Source organism: Plodia interpunctella, chromosome 22 (genome assembly GCF_027563975.2).
Source record: "Plodia interpunctella isolate USDA-ARS_2022_Savannah chromosome 22, ilPloInte3.2, whole genome shotgun sequence".
NCBI classification, from domain to species: Eukaryota; Metazoa; Arthropoda; class Insecta; order Lepidoptera; family Pyralidae; genus Plodia; species Plodia interpunctella.
The window spans coordinates 5,008,417-5,026,362 of record NC_071315.1 but is presented as its reverse complement, the minus strand read 5'-3'; the positions used below and the strand labels follow the sequence as shown (position 1 = coordinate 5,026,362).

At 33.6% G+C, this 17,946-nt stretch overlaps 1 protein-coding gene across 1 annotated transcript in view; it reads left to right on the top strand.

Moving 5' to 3' along the window:
* The first annotated feature begins 2,159 nt into the window (after positions 1–2,159).
* LOC128679834 (ethanolaminephosphotransferase 1-like) overlaps positions 2,160–17,946 on the top strand; it is a 30,383-nt gene continuing 14,596 nt past the window's right edge. Inside the window, exon 1 of the mRNA XM_053762291.1 lies at positions 2,160–2,246. Coding sequence (XP_053618266.1) covers positions 2,175–2,246 — 72 coding nt within the window. The 5' untranslated portion in view covers positions 2,160–2,174. The remainder of the gene's footprint in view (positions 2,247–17,946) is intronic.

Below are 17,946 nucleotides of genomic sequence, written 5' to 3'. Positions count from 1 at the left end.
AAGAAAAAAAAAACAAATGTTTTCTAAATTCGAATAAGAAATCACACGTTGACACATCACGTAGTAGCGTTGGTCCACAGAGTAATTATTCTATTACCATAGACTTTTTGGTGTATTCGGTGCTACTAACTACGTGTCTGTCAGACAGAAAATTGTGTTGAAGGATTACTTAAACAATAGGATTCTCTTTAGAACTCTTTAGAACTTTTTTTCGAAAATTCTAAGTAGTTTGTTTTTACACTAATATTATAAAGAGGAAGAGTTTTCAAATAAGTGATTAGTTAATTGTAAGTTAATCATCGGAACTACTATTTCCAAAAACACTTTCATCAGAAACTTCAGTATTCCTAAATTACATGAGTGCTTTGTAATATTTTTTTAATAAAGCCACAAGACGCGCCTAGTTGGATGAATAGAACAAAACAACCATTTTTTTCTTTTTTGACTAAAAATTACGCACTATAACTAAAACTATACTATGAACGTACAGTAGTTAGCTATATATATTTGCGTCAAATATTTGCTCATTAACCGGTAATTGACTGTACCCGCGCATAAATTATATTTTTATTTGCGAACGGCGCAGTAGCCTTTTAAATATTTATTTTGGTTTTTGGTCTCTTTTGAACTTTGACGCGCTGCTAAAGAAAATTGTTTATGGCCGTTTGAGGTGAAGCCATCACTACAAAGTATAAAACAAAGTCACTTCCCGCTGTCTGTCCCTATGTACCTATACAAAAACTACGCAACAGATTTTAATGCAAGTTTTTTAAATATATAGTGTGATTCTTGAGGACGGTTTAAGTGTATAATTTATTTTAGTTTTACCCGAGCGAAGCCAGGACGGGCCACTAGTAAATTATAAATATATATATTTCACTAAATGAAAAAAAATGTGCAAATTAGTTTTGGGTAAAAAATAATATAATACCGACACTAGAACTAGAATACTGTTTGTCTTAAATTTTTAGGCTTATCTACGCATTTGTAAATATATCTTTAAACAGGGTGACTTTCGATATCAGCCAAATCGCAGCAGAAGATGACGAATCGAAATGAATGAATGAAAAAAAAACCTCATACAAATCGCTCGATTAGATTATCGAACTAAGTGTTGAAAGTCAACAATTTGTGCTTTTATTTTTACCAAGCACTTAGTTGATAATTTTATTGTGAAAACCTTGTGCATAAAAAATCTATACTGTTGTAAGTACAAAATTCTCATTAAAAACTTTTGTGTGAAAAAAATCTAACCCAATCTTCTCTAACAAAATCTCTTTATATTTTATTAGAATTAAGCTTTTTCCCATTAAATTAAGAGCTCTCATGATAATGGCGGCCACGTGTCGTAAACACAACCCTAGTGTTACCGTAAACAATAGGCACAGCCCTAACTTTTCATTGTATTTAAAGTTCAACCTTACGGCGTTAATCTTAAGGTACAAAATATTTCCTTCCACTGAACTTTGACAGAAAATAGCCGCCGAATTACCTGTCAAAATTTAATGAGTCACGTGTCCAGTCTAGTAGAAAATGGAGATAGGTAGATGCTATAAATTCACATATGTGTGAGATAGGTAAGATACCAAGTACTAGGATAGCATAAAGATAAATATGTTTAGTTTCTTTTCAATGACTGAAAGAAACCTTTTCACTCGTATTCAGCCAGATGCATTGTAATTTGATATTACCATCTCCTTTCGTTTATTTGTCTTCGGAAAGAGCTTTCCGCTTTACAAAGCTAAGGCTTTGTAGCTTTGTATTTTTTTAAATTTAATCTTTCCGACTGGTGATTGGTTAGACGCCTATATTCGTAAGTTAACTTTTAATTATAATGTCCGTAGACCGTAGTAACAATTCTACATCCTATTCGTGATAAAAATGCAAATACATATTATGTTAACAGCTGTTTTTACATTAGATAATGAAAAAAATATTTAATATCTTAGAACAAACAAGCAAATAAACGCACATTTGTTTCTTTGTAATGATTTCACCTTTTAATAATGATTCACCATCTTTCTTTTAGAGAGAGAATTTTTCAATAAATTGGTTGTTAATTATATCAACTACCAGATAAAAAGAAGCGACTGAACCAGTTTGTTACCAGGAGATCAGGAATACAAAGGAGTGCACTCAGTGCAGTGAGTCGAAGTCGAGCGTGTGACGGGCAAATGCGGTTTCCGCGCGTCGTCGCCGCCACTGCGGTCACTCTGTGGCGAGTGAAACTTGGGAAGGGCAGTAAGGTATGCAAAATAAATATTGTAATTAAAAAATCAAAATGTTTATAAAATATGATTGTCAGAAATGTGATACAAGGCTGTTGGAAGATAATTTCAATTTAATTTCAATGTAATTTACTTAACGTAGACTGAATTGATACTCAATATAAAAATATTACGTCCTTTGCATCCATTCTTCTGCATCCTCCACCCCACTCAACCTCCACTCTGTACAGAATCGGAAAAACTCGAAAAATGAGTGGTTTTTATGACTAAACGCCTAAGCCCTACATGTTACGGATTTCTTAGTATATCCTTGCAACACAAGTTTGACAAGTAGATACTTACTTATGTTTTACGAATAACTGATTTCCAACAAGTTAGCATACACAACATAAACTAATCATCGATTCAAAAAGGATTTAATATAAGAAGAGTTCAATACTCTAACAGTAGGTAACTAGGTACTTTATAAAGCTCGTACCTAATTAGGTTATAATGCAATAAAACAATAACTTAACAATAATATATAATATATTTTTTGTGCGGACTCTACATAATATCGGTATAATGTAGATACTGAATAGAGCTAATTTTAGATGTAATATTGTTCAATTAAGACAAATAAAGGTATGTAATTAGGTAGTGACCGATATTTCTATTATTAATTATAATGACAGTACAGCACTTATTGATTTAGGTAACTGTCCAATAATAAAACGCATTTTTTTCTTCTAAATACAAGCGTATAAACTCCGCGTTTAATTTTGGAACATTGACCTTTTACTCTATGTAAGTTTATTATAGTGTGTATTTTATTGCGCCGCACATTTTTTTTCTGTTAGTGGTTGGCTGGAATAATGCTATTAGCATTTATGTTCGCCATTTGTTTATGTATGTTTTTACTTGGAACATAAAAGTTTAACAGAAAATAAATAAAATATCATGATATTAATTTTCTCCCATTTAATGTGGGTATATTTATCTCCAAACAGCTCTGAATTTGGGTCGTAATAAGCGGCGCGTGGCATCCCAACAATTACGCGGAACCGCGCCATCTAACGACACGCGGCGGAAAAAGGAATTAATTATTCCAAATTCGAATTTGGCAGCCTCTTTTGCTCGCTCGTTATCATAACAATATAATTAGACGTGCTTATTACTTCTTAACTCCTGGTATTACATATTTTTTTATGCCAGCTCCACACTGTCATCGACACACGCCGACGCGAATGGGTGAACATTGCGTAGTTAGTATGAGTGCTTATATTTACCGCAATGAAAAACCAGCTATGTATACTGAAACCACCAAAGTTGGCAAACTGTTTGGCGACAGTGTGGCTTATATTATGTTGTTGGCATGCTTCATGTTACAACTTTCGTCTATTTTCATGACTCATTCAGATTTCAGAAAAGCGAAAGGAAATTATGTTAGTCACCATTAAGAAGTAAACAAAAAACAAAAGTATGTAAAAATGTTTTTTTGTTTTCCGTTCGGTTCCGATTTCCATTTGAAAACATGGCCATTCCATTTGGGCGATTCCCGAATCGTGTCGAGCACACAGAGGGGTGGATGCTCCTTTTAATAGAACAAACAATATAATGGGACAGTAGATACTATAATGATCGATGAATTTTAATTGTGTCCATTAGGTAACACACAACAATTTTTTTTCCTTTACATTGTGAAAATATGGAAGAAAATTATTTTGGAGAGATATTTTCTTTTTCCAAAATTCTTTGAAGAATGATATTTCTACAAGTGGACTGTATCACGCTAAATGGTCTGTGATATCCCGTAAGGATATCATACATTTTATATTTCATAAACATGTATGTATGATTTTGTTTTTAATTATTTAATAATCATATGCTTAGACGATAATACGATGAATGGAGTTTCGTTGAAAAATGATAATTATTCTGTATCAATTGGACTGTATCCCGTTAAATGGTCAGTGGAAAAATCATACATGGTATGTATGATTTTTTTTTATTTTTATTTATTTAACAATTTAAAAATCATATACTTAGATAATTATTCGATGAATCGAGTTCATGCAAAAAGGAATCCAAGATCGTCTCTTCGACTTTGGCAGGTGATCGCTGCGTCATTCCGGCGCCAGTTGTTTGCCGACCACTCCTGATCGCCACCCTCGTCATGCCGCCCTGGTACTTCGGGGGACGAGTGCAAATATTAGGGATGGGATTTTATGCAAAAACCTGGTTTTCGGAGAGAAAGACTAGAAAAAATCTACATCAATGCTATTTTATATCCATGTTGTAAAGAAAAAAACATTGTGGTTTTAGAATCTTGATTAATGTACCTGTACATACATTATACTCAAAGTGCTTGTTGTGACTTAAAAAAAAAGGAGTTAGTTTATAGAAAAAATACCAAATCAATTTTAAAAAGTCGGGTAGGTATTTATATCCGGGACTAATCAAAGTAGTTTTGTACTATTTCTGTGCATTATTTCTCCATTTTAGTAATATTTCTTAGATCTGGAGCGTCGCATGATCCGTTGTGTAGAAACTCGGCATTGGCACATTGTAATCTGCAATTGATAAAAAAACGTGTGAGAAGCGGCCATTATTTTGACATTCGTTTGTGTAAAAGCATAAGGTCTCTTTTGATTTGGACGACCACTATATGTAATAGATTTCTTAATTCGTCTGAAAGTAATGGTTTAATCTTTTAATGCGATAACTCTTACCTTTACCTTCCTTTACAATTAATACATTTTTGACGCGTATTATTATTACTATTACTAAGACGACCTCGGTGGCGCAGTGGTAAGATTCTTGCCACTGAACCGACGGTGTCCCGGTCCGACGATGAGTCACGGGCAGAGCAGGGTCAAGAGCACATGGCCACACCGACTGCTTACCTGATGAGCTTGGCGTATGTCTCAAAGTACTTACAAAAACAAAACATACAATTGGTATACATACGCTCTTTGGTTACAACTGAAATTATCAAAATGTTCTCGAAACGTTCTGTTTTCACATATTAGTTTTTTTTCTCGCTATTAGACGCAATGCTGCCAACTGACAGTTTTTATCCAAATTTTACACACGGTTTTGAAGTGAAGGTTGAGAAAAATCTAAACTCAACAGAAAATTTTCAATCAGACGACCTCGGTGGCGCAGTGGTAAAGTGCTTGCCTCTGAACCGAGAGGTCCCGGGTTCGAACCCCGGTCGGTTCATGATGGAAAATGATCTTTTTCTGATTGGCCCGGGTCTTGGATGTTTATCTATATATGTATTTATTATAAAATATAGTTATCGTTGAGTTAGTATCCCATAACACAAGTCTCGAACTTACTTTGGGGCTAGCTCAATCTGTGTGATTTGTCCTAATATATTTATTTATTTATATATTTATTTATTTACTATTTTATAAGCTTCCAAACAACAACCTAATGAAGTCCTAATTTTCTTTTAAAATCGTATCCTCCTCTCTTCATGTTTTTAATACTACATTATTATGAAGTTATTCTTCAAAGCTAGTTAGCATAGTTTGTCAAAACCTAGCGTCCGGTCCCGGTTTCGCTCGGGTAAAACTATATCTACCACGCCACAATCTAAATCTTCTTCAGGGCTCAAACTATCTATTGGTGAAAACCGTGCAAATCCGTCAGGCATTTTTTTATATTAATTAACCTGTACATACAGACAGATAGTACTGTACAATTATGTATTCTTCTATCTTACAACTTCGTATGTGTATAGGCAATTTGTAACACACTGTCGTAGCGTTACCAGAGGTCCCGATTTTGGCGGGACGTGTTTTGACTCCAGAATTTGCTGTGTCGCTTTTTTGGCGCAAAACGAACAACAATAAAAAGAAAATTCTGGCAACGTTGCACACACTATTCATAACGCACACACTATTAATAACAAAATATATCAAGAACCACGGACACTCACGCGCACATATTGAAGAAAGTGCCGAGGTCCTTGGAGCACACGTTGGCTTCATCCTGGTCGTAGCAGCTGCTGCATCGGATCAGAAAGTCTTCTTCTCTGTCAGAAGCCACCATTATCACCATCACGAGCAGGGACAGGAGGAACGCTGGAAACGAACAATACCTACTTAGGTACATGTCAAAGCAAAGTTTTTATTCCGAAATCATTTAACTTTATGTTGCAACTAGCTCTTGCCCGCGGCTTCGTCCGCGTGTATTTCTCTGCGTAAGCGGATCATACAAACTTTCAACCCCCATTGTAGTAATTTGGGAGTTGATTTTTGAAAACAAAAGTAGCCTATATTCAAATATAGGCGGGAGTATTAAACTACATGCATACCAAATTTCATCAAAATCGGCACAGTTGTTTAGCCATGAAATCAGAACAGCTAGATTAGATTAGATATATATATATATATATATGTATATAGATATACGATTAGAATAGAAGACTCGACGAATAAGAATAGTAATTAAACTGGGTGTAACAAAATATTAATAAAACGTTTTTTTTTTGTTTGAATTTGCCGCGCTTATTGCGCATTTTAATAAAGCCGATGATAATTGAGTGTGTGAAAGATTACATTAAAGACTTCAGAAATTTGGTCACCACAAAAATATATTTTTAACAATATTGACTTAACCAAATCAATATAGACAGCACGCACAAGGAAAAAAATATGATAAAATTAAAACAAAATATAAAACCTGCCAGTCTTCACAAGTTCACGTCACATAATTAAAAACAAAAAAATCAAATATAAATAATATCAAAACAACGTCGTTAACACATCACTGACACTGATTTTGAATTCAGAATGCCATAACTCACCAAAGAACTTCATTTTAATTTTCGAAGGCTAGTCACAACCGAATTCGCGACTACGCTCCGGACGGTCACAAGTTACAAGACATGTAACTAGTACATATATTAGAGAAAAATACAATTCACATTTAAATACCAATTGTGTACACACAATACGTAGAAATGACGACATAATTAGCTACATATGGAAAATTTTTCACGTAGATTCTTAATGCTATACAAATAAGATGTATTTTCGTTTGTGGTTTGATCATTCAGAAGTAAAATGTAACAAAATGTCAGAGTTTTCAAAACACCTGGTCAAGTTAATATTCTAGAGGAAGCATTGTTAAAGTTGGTATTAAACTATCAATTCAAGCGTCAGTTCTTGACATGTAACGATTGGTTACAGAGTTAAGAAAATGTAAAAAAAAAATCTATACCCATTTATCTAAATCCTATAGAAATCAAGACGTCGTTTAAATATGTACAGTCAACAGCACATCAACCTACCCAAATTCATTGCAAACTCGCCGCTATTACCGCGACATAGAGGTTTATGCAGGGTAACTTGATGTGCTGTTGACTGTACTTATACACTTCGTTTTTCTTACAAATCCTAACATTGTAAACAATCTTCACAGTATTTATTGACGAATTTTGTTGAAAATAAATCGAATATTAGTTGAAATAATAATAATATTTATCACATTATACAACTAAAGGAAATTAAAACTCATAAAAACAAATTATTTCAAAAACAATTAGTTAATTCCAAAGTAAAACATATATTAACCACGAAAGTAAATGATGGTTTTTCATAGTATAGTTACAAAATTTGTGAAACCGCTGTGTGACCCGTATTGTTGCAGGCGTTGAAAGGCTGTGGTGGCCACTTACCATCAGGTGGGCCGCGTACCTGTTTGCCAGCTTGGTAGTAAACAAAAAATATATTTATAGAAAAAAATCTGAAAGAATATTATGTAATTATATAGAAAGTCTAAAGTTTCTCATTCCGGTATTTTTATTAAAACTATTTTTATTTTAAAATTGCGTTACTTTTCAATTAGACCTTAGCCCTTACTCACCCTTTATAATACTTTACAAGATTTACGAGCATAATATAAACATAAATAATAATCACAAAGTTCAAAGATTATCAAAATCATTCCTATAAAATAGAAAAAAAGAAGTTACGACAATTGCAACCCTTTACGGAAAAGAAATATTTTACACTAACACTTTTTTCCCAGACGATATTGAATGTTTGTGCATTCAGACACAATGCGATGGTGACCTTTTTATTAGTTGTGTGAATTTAACCTGTGATTTGGAAAATTTTAAGTAATTAATACCCCTTATATTAAACTAGGTTTGCCAGCGCCTTCCCTCGCGTATTTTCCCACAGGAGCAATTATTATTCTGGGATGAAAGATACCCATTTCCTTTAACCTATGTGTATGCAAAATTTCAAGAATATTGGTTGAGAAGATAGAGCGTGAGAGGCAACAAACAAACAAACTTACTTCAGCATTTATTTAATATATTAGTTAGAATTGATTTCATAATTTTAAACGTAGTTATCTCAAGTTTTAGTTAAGTAATAATTATAATGAAAATTCCGTGATTAGTAAAAGGTGTAATATAATCTTCAAGTGACTCCATTGTAGCGTTACACATGAACTATTTACTTCGATATTCGTGGGAGAATCCGTGGACACATACATATAGATTTGGAAGATGTACTGATAATGGTGTTGTTTTCATAACTAGCTTTTGCCCATGGATTAGCCCGGGTTAATGCATTCCTCAAGATACCATTATTTTGCATACGTGGTAATTCTAGGACTTTCGACAGGTTTTTAGGTCTTAAAATATTCTCCATAGACTATTCAAAATAGAAATTACTCTAATGGCAACACTTATAACAAAAAAAAAATATTCCCGCTAATCAATGATTATTGATAAAACTATATCTTCTATAATTATTAAAAGTAATTAAAAGTAAGGTAAGTACCTAGATTATATTTATCAAATCGTGTCACACGAGACAATTTGTCATAAAACAAAGGAAGTTTTAAACTACGTTCAAAATGCGTGTTCTATCTAATTTAAACGTTTAAATGTAATCTGTCTCGCTTGTTAACTTTTGGCACTATATTGTGTTCTCTAAAAACAAAAGAATTAATTCTACGCATATCCGCGTTTTTCATTAGTAACAGGAGCGGACATTTTGTTTTTAATCGAAGAAAAAAACACTCATTTTCCTTTCAGTTAATGTTTAGAAGTACCAAGAGCGCATAGGATTTTAGGATGTTAGATGTGCGTTGACAGCTGATTGACGTCTCACTCGCTTAGCATCAACCGCGTTCGATCTTAACAAATTTGAATGTTCACTTCCATAAATTTTACACAACTCTATTTGTTCAACAAATAAGGTTCAATTCAGTATTATTTTTAACAGCACATCTGTAGTTTTAACGTTGCGTTGCATTACTAATGTAATGAATGACTAACAAGACAGAACTAAACTAAATAGTGACTAGAGTCGTACCAGCTGTGTCCGGTGGCCGCTTTACTTTTAATACCAAACAGGCAAATGGGTTTAATTGAAAACTGCCACGCGTGGAGATGCGTTCAGAAATGTCGTTTAATATTAAAATAGAGCTACATCCTGCTGTCTCTTCGACTATAAATTGTTAATTTTCATTTTGAAAATTGTTCTGTCATCGCCTATTATTTTTAACTGGCTTTAAATATGTTGATTAGGTTTATCCTGCGGCTTCACTTGTGTTAAAATATATTTTTATGGATCGATTTGAAGCGGTCCATAAAAATGTAACTTCAAGTTGGTCCATAAAAGTGTATTTTCCTAGCAATGGTTAACTTTCCATGTTCTTTTTAAATGACATTATTCATTCGATTAATTTTAATACTTTTAAAAGTTCCCAGGAGTCGTTGTTCGTTTCGTACCGTGAAGTTTTCGTCCGAATGATCCAGGGCATTACGTTAAAGAATTACAGGTAAGACTGAAGGTAGGTACCTATAAATCGCACAATACATTGTACACAATAGGTTACAAATTTAGCGAAAAGGGGAGAAAATCATTCAGTTTCGCTTTAAAAATTCTCACAATTTTGTAAAGTTGCTAATGAAGTCAAAAGGTCACAATAATAGTTATTGATACGTCGAACTAACAATTTGTAAGGTTCCCGAAGGGTCAACCATCGAAAGGGTTAACAAACATCAATTATTCCTTGACAATGAAAAAAAAAATACAAAAGTTGACCCTTTCTACGATTGCCTATCCATAATTCACGAAAAAATCGTGACAGGTAATAAAAAAAAATTGAAAACCTTTTTTTTATTCGGTAATTCAAAACCGCAACGCACATGCACTGTCGATTTGTAAGAAAAATAAGCTTTTTACAATATTCCCCGGTTTTGATGCAAAAATATCGAGTTTCGTTATTAAAAATGGAGTGTTCGTCCGCCGCTCCCGATTTTAGACATGTGGTACTGATATAGGTTTTGTGAATGCTACTATTTGTGGAAACAAAGGACGTGTCAATCTTTTGACTATCGAACTGTGACGAGAAGAAACAAGAATTGTTAAACTGGAAGACTGTACTTTTTAAAATCGATATTTTTAATTTATATAAAGTTAACATCAAAGGTTGGCAGACACGGTTAGTATACAGTTTATATACATACATACAAATTGATAATAAATAAATCAATTGCTGGTGTCCATGTGCTGCAGTTTTTGCTTACCATCTGGCTAGCATGCACAAATGTCCAAATCTATTTTAAAACAAAAAAATATAAGGTAAAATTAGGTAAATATATAGAACAAAGAAAATCTAGGTATATATAAAAAACTTGTTTAAATCGATTACAAAATTCAGATTTATTTTAAAAAATTAAAAAGTTTCATCGTCACTGGCTGGCTACAAAGCAAAAGCAACCACAAACCAAAACATGACCAAAAATAGCTACGCTTACATTTTTTACGTCAATTTAAAAAGCGAACATTCTAATTTGGAACGCTCATTAAAAGGATACTAATGTTTTTGAAACTGGAATGACGACATTGGGCGTCGAATGGCAACCGTTGGAGAAAATATTCATCATGTCATGGAAGGGTTGCTTGCCTTTCTTCAGTTGACAGGAGGATAAACATTACCAAGAGATTTTAAATATGGAGCTCCTCTACCCTTTGCTCTCTCTATTTAGTTAAATTATTATTAACTATCCGTGTAACGAAATCTTAGCCATATTTTTCGTAGTTACAAAGTTTATGACATAGGACGCAGAATGTTTGACTTTCCAAGAATTTCATGCATGATAATTTTCAATACTACTTAGTAGTTTCGAGAAATGTTGTAAAAATTAAATTTACATAAAAAAGTACCTGGGAATGTCTAATTTCTGAAAAATGTTATGTTTTGACATAGTATTTTTGAACTACCTCTTCAGTCATCTGGTTTGGGGGAACTTCCAATTTTCTGTTTTCAAATAAAGAAGCATCTTTTCTACTTTCATGATGAATAAAAAAAAGGTCTATAATTTTGAAATAGGAACATAAAGACGTTTATGGGCTTGGCCAGTTTGAACATACAACTGGGCAGTAACAATCATTGGATTTGCATAACACCGAACTATTTTAAAGGATAGGTCACAATTTCTTCGCTAGTGATGTGCCCAAACGGGTTTCTTCGTCGTGAATATACCCATTAAAATTCTTGATACGTGTAAACACACGACTAACGACCGAGACGGTGGTGTCTCGGGAAACTAAAGAAATGAGACAGAAATAAAGCAGCATCCAAATGTAGGTATAACGCGACTTTACTGACTTGGTAGTGTAAATAGTAACAAAGTATCATCATCTATTACATCAATTCTTATTATGTAAATTACTTATTGTGGTAAAAACGCCTTAAACCTATTACAATTATCACCTAGTAAGTTTAAAAAATGTAAAAGTAACTAGATGTTTGCTGGGGTGGAAACTTCTCTTCAACTGATCCAGAATAAAATATTTTCGCTTAGCTTGAATCTCTTGAATGAAAATCACTTTGAGGGCAGTAAAATATTGTCTTAAAAATGTCTTTTTTGTAAATAACTTATTCCTTTTCTATAGTGCAAGCAAATTTTGATAAGTACTATTTTGACGGTATTTAGAATACAATTTAATTTATCATCACAGCGTAATTTCTATACTATAATTGATCTATGGTAAGGACAAATGTGCGGTCATTTCTCGAATCCATGCCATAATAGTCGTTTTGAAAGACGCAATATCAAAATAAGTTTATGTCCATTACGTTTCATACAATGTTAGGTGTGTAGTTTGCGTTTAATAGATGTTATGATTCTTCGTTGTGTGTCACTGAACTCAATATTTTGTTGACTTGTATGTCTGACCTCTTTCTCTCTCATTTTAGCGTTTTTCCGGTTGCTACCGCAACCGTTGAGCTTCGGAGTCCAGAGACCGCTTTCTTACTGTTTCGTCTCCCCTTCGCACGGACGTCGGCATCCCTACTGTACTAGGTCATCAAATTAAACCTTTACCTAAACCTTTTTGACCTAGATCCACTGATTTTTATCTTGACGTTTTTAATTTTTGCTTTGTCGTGTTAACGAAATCAATCAACTATAACCAAATAGTTTTACTTTTATTTTTAACGAGTCTAATGTTGATAAATTGCTACAATACTCCCTTGTAATAATTTTATTAAATAAAATAATCATGTTTATTTACCTATCTACCAGGAGCGCATAACTAAGAAGATGTTCCTGTCACATTATAACCGTCTCCTTTGACAAACGCACACGCTCGACCAACTTTATTTCTATCCCAGTCCACACACAACCACCAAAACAATTCGTTCATCACCAGCCAGGATCACACACGATACAAAAAGATTTTAAAAAAGAACAAAACACGCTAAGATAAAAGTCCTTTGACGTTTTCTACAAAAAAGAAATTAAAAAAAAAGAGAAAAACTCGCCGCGCCATACTGTCTGCTATCCGATTTCCGAAGTATTAGGTTACTTGCTCAGTCGAATGATGGTTTTACTTTATTTAAGAGTGTAAAAAATCATAATTTTCTTTATGGATATAACTTTCGGCTGAGGAAATTTTTAAGGTTTTGGGATTGAGTGATAAACAAGTCTTTATTTACAATTTTTTGGATTTATATGCCTATAAATTATTGTTATCAGTGCAGTTCATTTCAAAAATTCTGAGGTTATTACGTTTGATTACTACGTTAGGCCAACTTTAAGCTGTATTAGCTGGCTTCATTAATTGGTCTGAAATTAAATAACATTAGAATAATTCGCTTTTCTATATGATGTTAGATTTTATTAATACCAAACATGTTGTCAACTAGAATGATAATGATAGGGGTACATACACCAATCCGCGCTTCCATACTAACTATGAATACATTTCATTACGTTATGAATACTTAAAAATGTGTTTGTCTTTCTTTCACGTCATAACAGAGCTTTGGATTGAGCTGATTATCGTGTGGAGATTATTGGAGAGTATGAGTGAGTGGAGGGAGAGGTCACATTTTACCGCAGGAGCAGCTGCGGGTAATAGCTAGTAATGAAATACAAGGTCCATTAATGCCCTAGGGATTAAGCCCTGGCATTTTAGGAATAAATTGGGTGTAAACCCATATCTGCCTAGGGTACAACATTTTCCAGGAAAGTAAATTAGGACTTTCCATGGGTTCTTTTCACAAAGGTGGTCGGGAATCTTGTACGCTTATTCGCTGGCGCGTGGACCAGGCGGTCATAATTCATCAGCAAGTTCCAGTAAATCTGACTCAGCACTGGATTGTGTCGACGCGAATGGCGCCTGTCAGCCGCTTAGGTATTTATGAAGTCCTGTTGTTGGTATATGAAATTGAAGTCAAAAGAACAATTTTAAAGGTGTCATTCAAAATTCAATGTCACTTCTTAAAATTATAATTTTTAAAAAAATTACGTTGGGTTTAATTTGGCTAACTTATTTATTTCTCTCTATTTGACATACTTCTTTGTATCCGAAATTCTGATGATCTGTAACATTATAAATGACGGTATCCATACTGTTCACAAATTTGTCCTCTGCTTCATAATATACTATATATATAATATAATATTTAGGGTTCTGAAGGATTCTACTTACATCAGATTAGCTCAGATAATTTAACACACTTAATTTTATAGAAAATAATCAAATCTTACTTAAAGTACATTTTACTTTTTTTTTAAATTGCGAAAATAGGTCATAAAGTAATTCGACACGCAAACATTTCCTAGAAATTCAGCGGTTTCCCTCATATGTTCCGTCGAATTTTGCAATACTTTCGAGTAATTTGTTATTGTAATGTCTAACCTTGGCAATGATTGACGTGGGTAGTCAAAGACTAAGTTATCCGAAAACAAAAGAATGTTGATGACGATAATATAAGCACATTTGCCTAAGTACTTGTATTGTATGAGACGAAGTACTACTATTAAGAGGTATATACGTCTATAGGTATAGTTTTCATGGTTTATATCGAGAAACTAGTACTGCATCTTCTAATTTAAAATATTTTTCGAAAGCGCTTACTTGATTCTATATCTACTTAAATCATATATAGTGATATAGTGGACCGCGACTAAAATGTTATGTGGCACCACTCCCTTTCAGTCGCATTCAAAATCCAAAGTAAATATACACTCAATTCTTTATAACGTAAAAGGTGATATATATTTTTTATCTTTGTCAAGCTGCACAATAAGTCTGCATAATCAGTGCAAAAGTGTTGGCGTCGCGAAAATTGTAAGGTCAGCAGATAGACCGTGGGAAACTTTGCACGTTTTTAGATTACGGGTGTATACATACGACTCGTAGGCAAATCACGCAGAGGTTTTTGATAAAATACCTGTATATTTATCTTTCTTTCCATTCCGGATAAATGCTTCCTTTGGGACGTCAACTTACAGCGACTATTTAACTCAAACTATGTAATGATTTACTATATGTTCGGGTCTTGGGCAATGTTGAATTTGTATGTTTGAGGCGGGTAATCTCCGAAACTACCGAACCGATTACAAAAATTATTTCACCATTAGAAAGGTACATTATCCAAGATTGCTATAGGCTATATTTTATCTCAAAGTTCCCACATGAGCAAAGCCTCGGGCGACATCTAGCATTATTATAAATAGTAAGCGTTTGTGAGTTTGTGATTTTGTATGTTTCAGTCGGGTAATCTTTGAAACTACAGAACTGATTTCTTAAATAATTTAACCATTAGAAATATACATTATCCAAGATTGCTATAGGCTATATTTCATTTCAAAATTCCCACGGGAGCGAAGCCTCGGGCAACATCTAGTCTTAAATAATTTGGTACATAAAACGGTTAGTTGTACTATATACTACCCAGAGTCGGATTTTAACCTGGTTATTATATATAGAATTGCTCATCACTGTTCGAGATCATTGTGTCTCATAAAAATTAAATATGAATAGGCCTTATTAAAATTAAATATGAATAAATCAAAGTCATTCTTGTAGACATGAAAAATCAAACTAATAAATCAAAAACTGTTGTATAAGTTAGTTGTTATTTTGTTATCAATGAGTAGATAGCATGCTTTTATTTATTTTGCACACCCATAGTCGGTAAAAATGAAGGCTTAGCTTTTTTAACGCCAATATAATATAGGTACTCATGATTTTTGCAAATAAGTTTTTCTTTCTAATAAAAATGTGAAAGTATATTTGTGTTGCTATCGCGGCTGCACGCGCCAGGCCTATTTTTATTAAAGTTGCATTTCCATAAATTATGTAAAAAAAAATCAATTCACAAATTACCAGGACTCCATAGCCGGCAGGAGTTAACAGGAAGCGCCATGTTTGTCCGTTGTAGGGATTCCGTCACTTCCACTCAATGGCCCCCTGAAGCATGCCGGAGTGATGGAACCGACGGCTTTACCCAGGAAGTGGCTTTCCGAAGAATTGCTGAACAAATACAGGCTTCTTTAGGTGACTTTGCTCGTGTATTGAGAACAATAATGTTTTGATCAAAAGTTATTCTTTTGCGTCACGAACGGGTAAAATAATTACGTGTAAATATTATAAAGTAAGTATATTATATTTTAAATATTTTTTAACGTTTTATGTATGAGTTATTCAGCACTTCAATACTAATTATTGCAATAAAATGATCGATTGAATTAAATGTATAGTTATTAATTTTACTAATGAAATGCTAGCAACTCCACAATATAATAACAATTTTATCAAATATCCATCAATAATGTGTCACATATTATGCTATCCAGCACATGGCCCGATAAGGAAGGTGTCTGATAAGGTGCAGAGACGGATTAACCATAAGGCAGAATAGGCAACTGCCCAGGTACAGTTACGACTAGGGGTCCTGGGAGTGCACACAAAAATCGTAATGTAAGTATTTCAAAACATATTAATAAGGATTTGGCCTAAGCCCAGTAGGTTCTTAAGAAGTTAAGTCTGAATCTCATATTATCATTATACCTATTAGCTACCTACATGAAAAAAGCTGATGATTTTTCTAATATATAGCTGGATTTGTGTGTGGTTTCCGCCTTGGAATCGGATTACTCTATATCCTACTGTGGATGTCGTACGAGGAGAACTAAGGGATAAAAGCCTTGGCAATTGATAGGCAACTATAGCATTCCTAAAGAGGTTCTTAAATTTGCAGGTTTGTTTTTACACATACACACCAGGACTTCGGGGACTACGGCTGCGAATGCAAACAGGAACACGTAGAAATGAGAACAACTTTACATACAGAACTATTAAATATAATAACTTTATTAAATATAATAACTTTATTATAATATAATAACTTTAGATACCTAATCGTATCTCTGGCTATTGCTAAAATGGGACCCCAAGAATTGCATTGTCTAAGGGCCCCGAGTCAGTTACCCCCGCCCTGATGAAGTGTCAGTTAGCGCATCATTTGGCTTGTGGCTCTGGTTACCGACTTTATCTAGTTTTTGCATTACAAACACAGTCGTGAACTCAAATAACTAGGTATTTTTATGAGAAACTAACTGAGCCTCGGGAATTGGTTCTATGGGCATTTCAAGATTAAAAATACCAGATACTATTACTATTGTATGTTATATTCTACCCGTGTACAAAATTTCATCGAAATCCGTCCAGTAGATTTTGCGCGAGTAACTAGTTGGGATTTTCTCAGTCTATGATTTTCTTTGATTAACTTACTCAGAAGTTAGTAAGTATTCCTTGTTTGTCAATAGTTCGTAGCTATGTTGGAAAATAAAGATAACCTTTCGAAAGGAAAAGTGTGCATAATAACGTAAAAATTCATGATTATTTCTCAAAAATAATCGTGATAAAAAGTGTCGAAATGTCATGTCAGCCATATTGAAAATGTAACTCTTTTTATTTTTCTGTAGTCGGTTAAAAAGAGATTAAGTTTACAACATTACAATGTAACTGGCAGGGTGGAGGCGCCACCTACACCGACGACGATAAGAGGCATAAATTTTATCGCCTCAATTTGTTGGGTGTAGGGTTACACATCAAAATTGAAATCTTGCGGACAAATCACACTCCGTGTCGCCCATGGGACCCTAGTATGTTGTAATGAGGTGGGACGTGGTGTGTGACGTTTTATTACTTTTAGGGTTCCGTTAGACATTATCACACTATTTTGTAGGACAACTTCACTGTTCGTAACTCTTTGAATAGCCATTTCAACTCTACAAGAAAAAGGATGACTGTAGAAAAATTATGAATAGTTCAACTGTGAACTGTGACAATACGTTCGTTGGGGGTAAAAGTATTAATAACTAATTTTCTATAAATATATTATATAAACATATATAATATATAGTATATAAACATAATTAATAATGTTGTTTCTAATG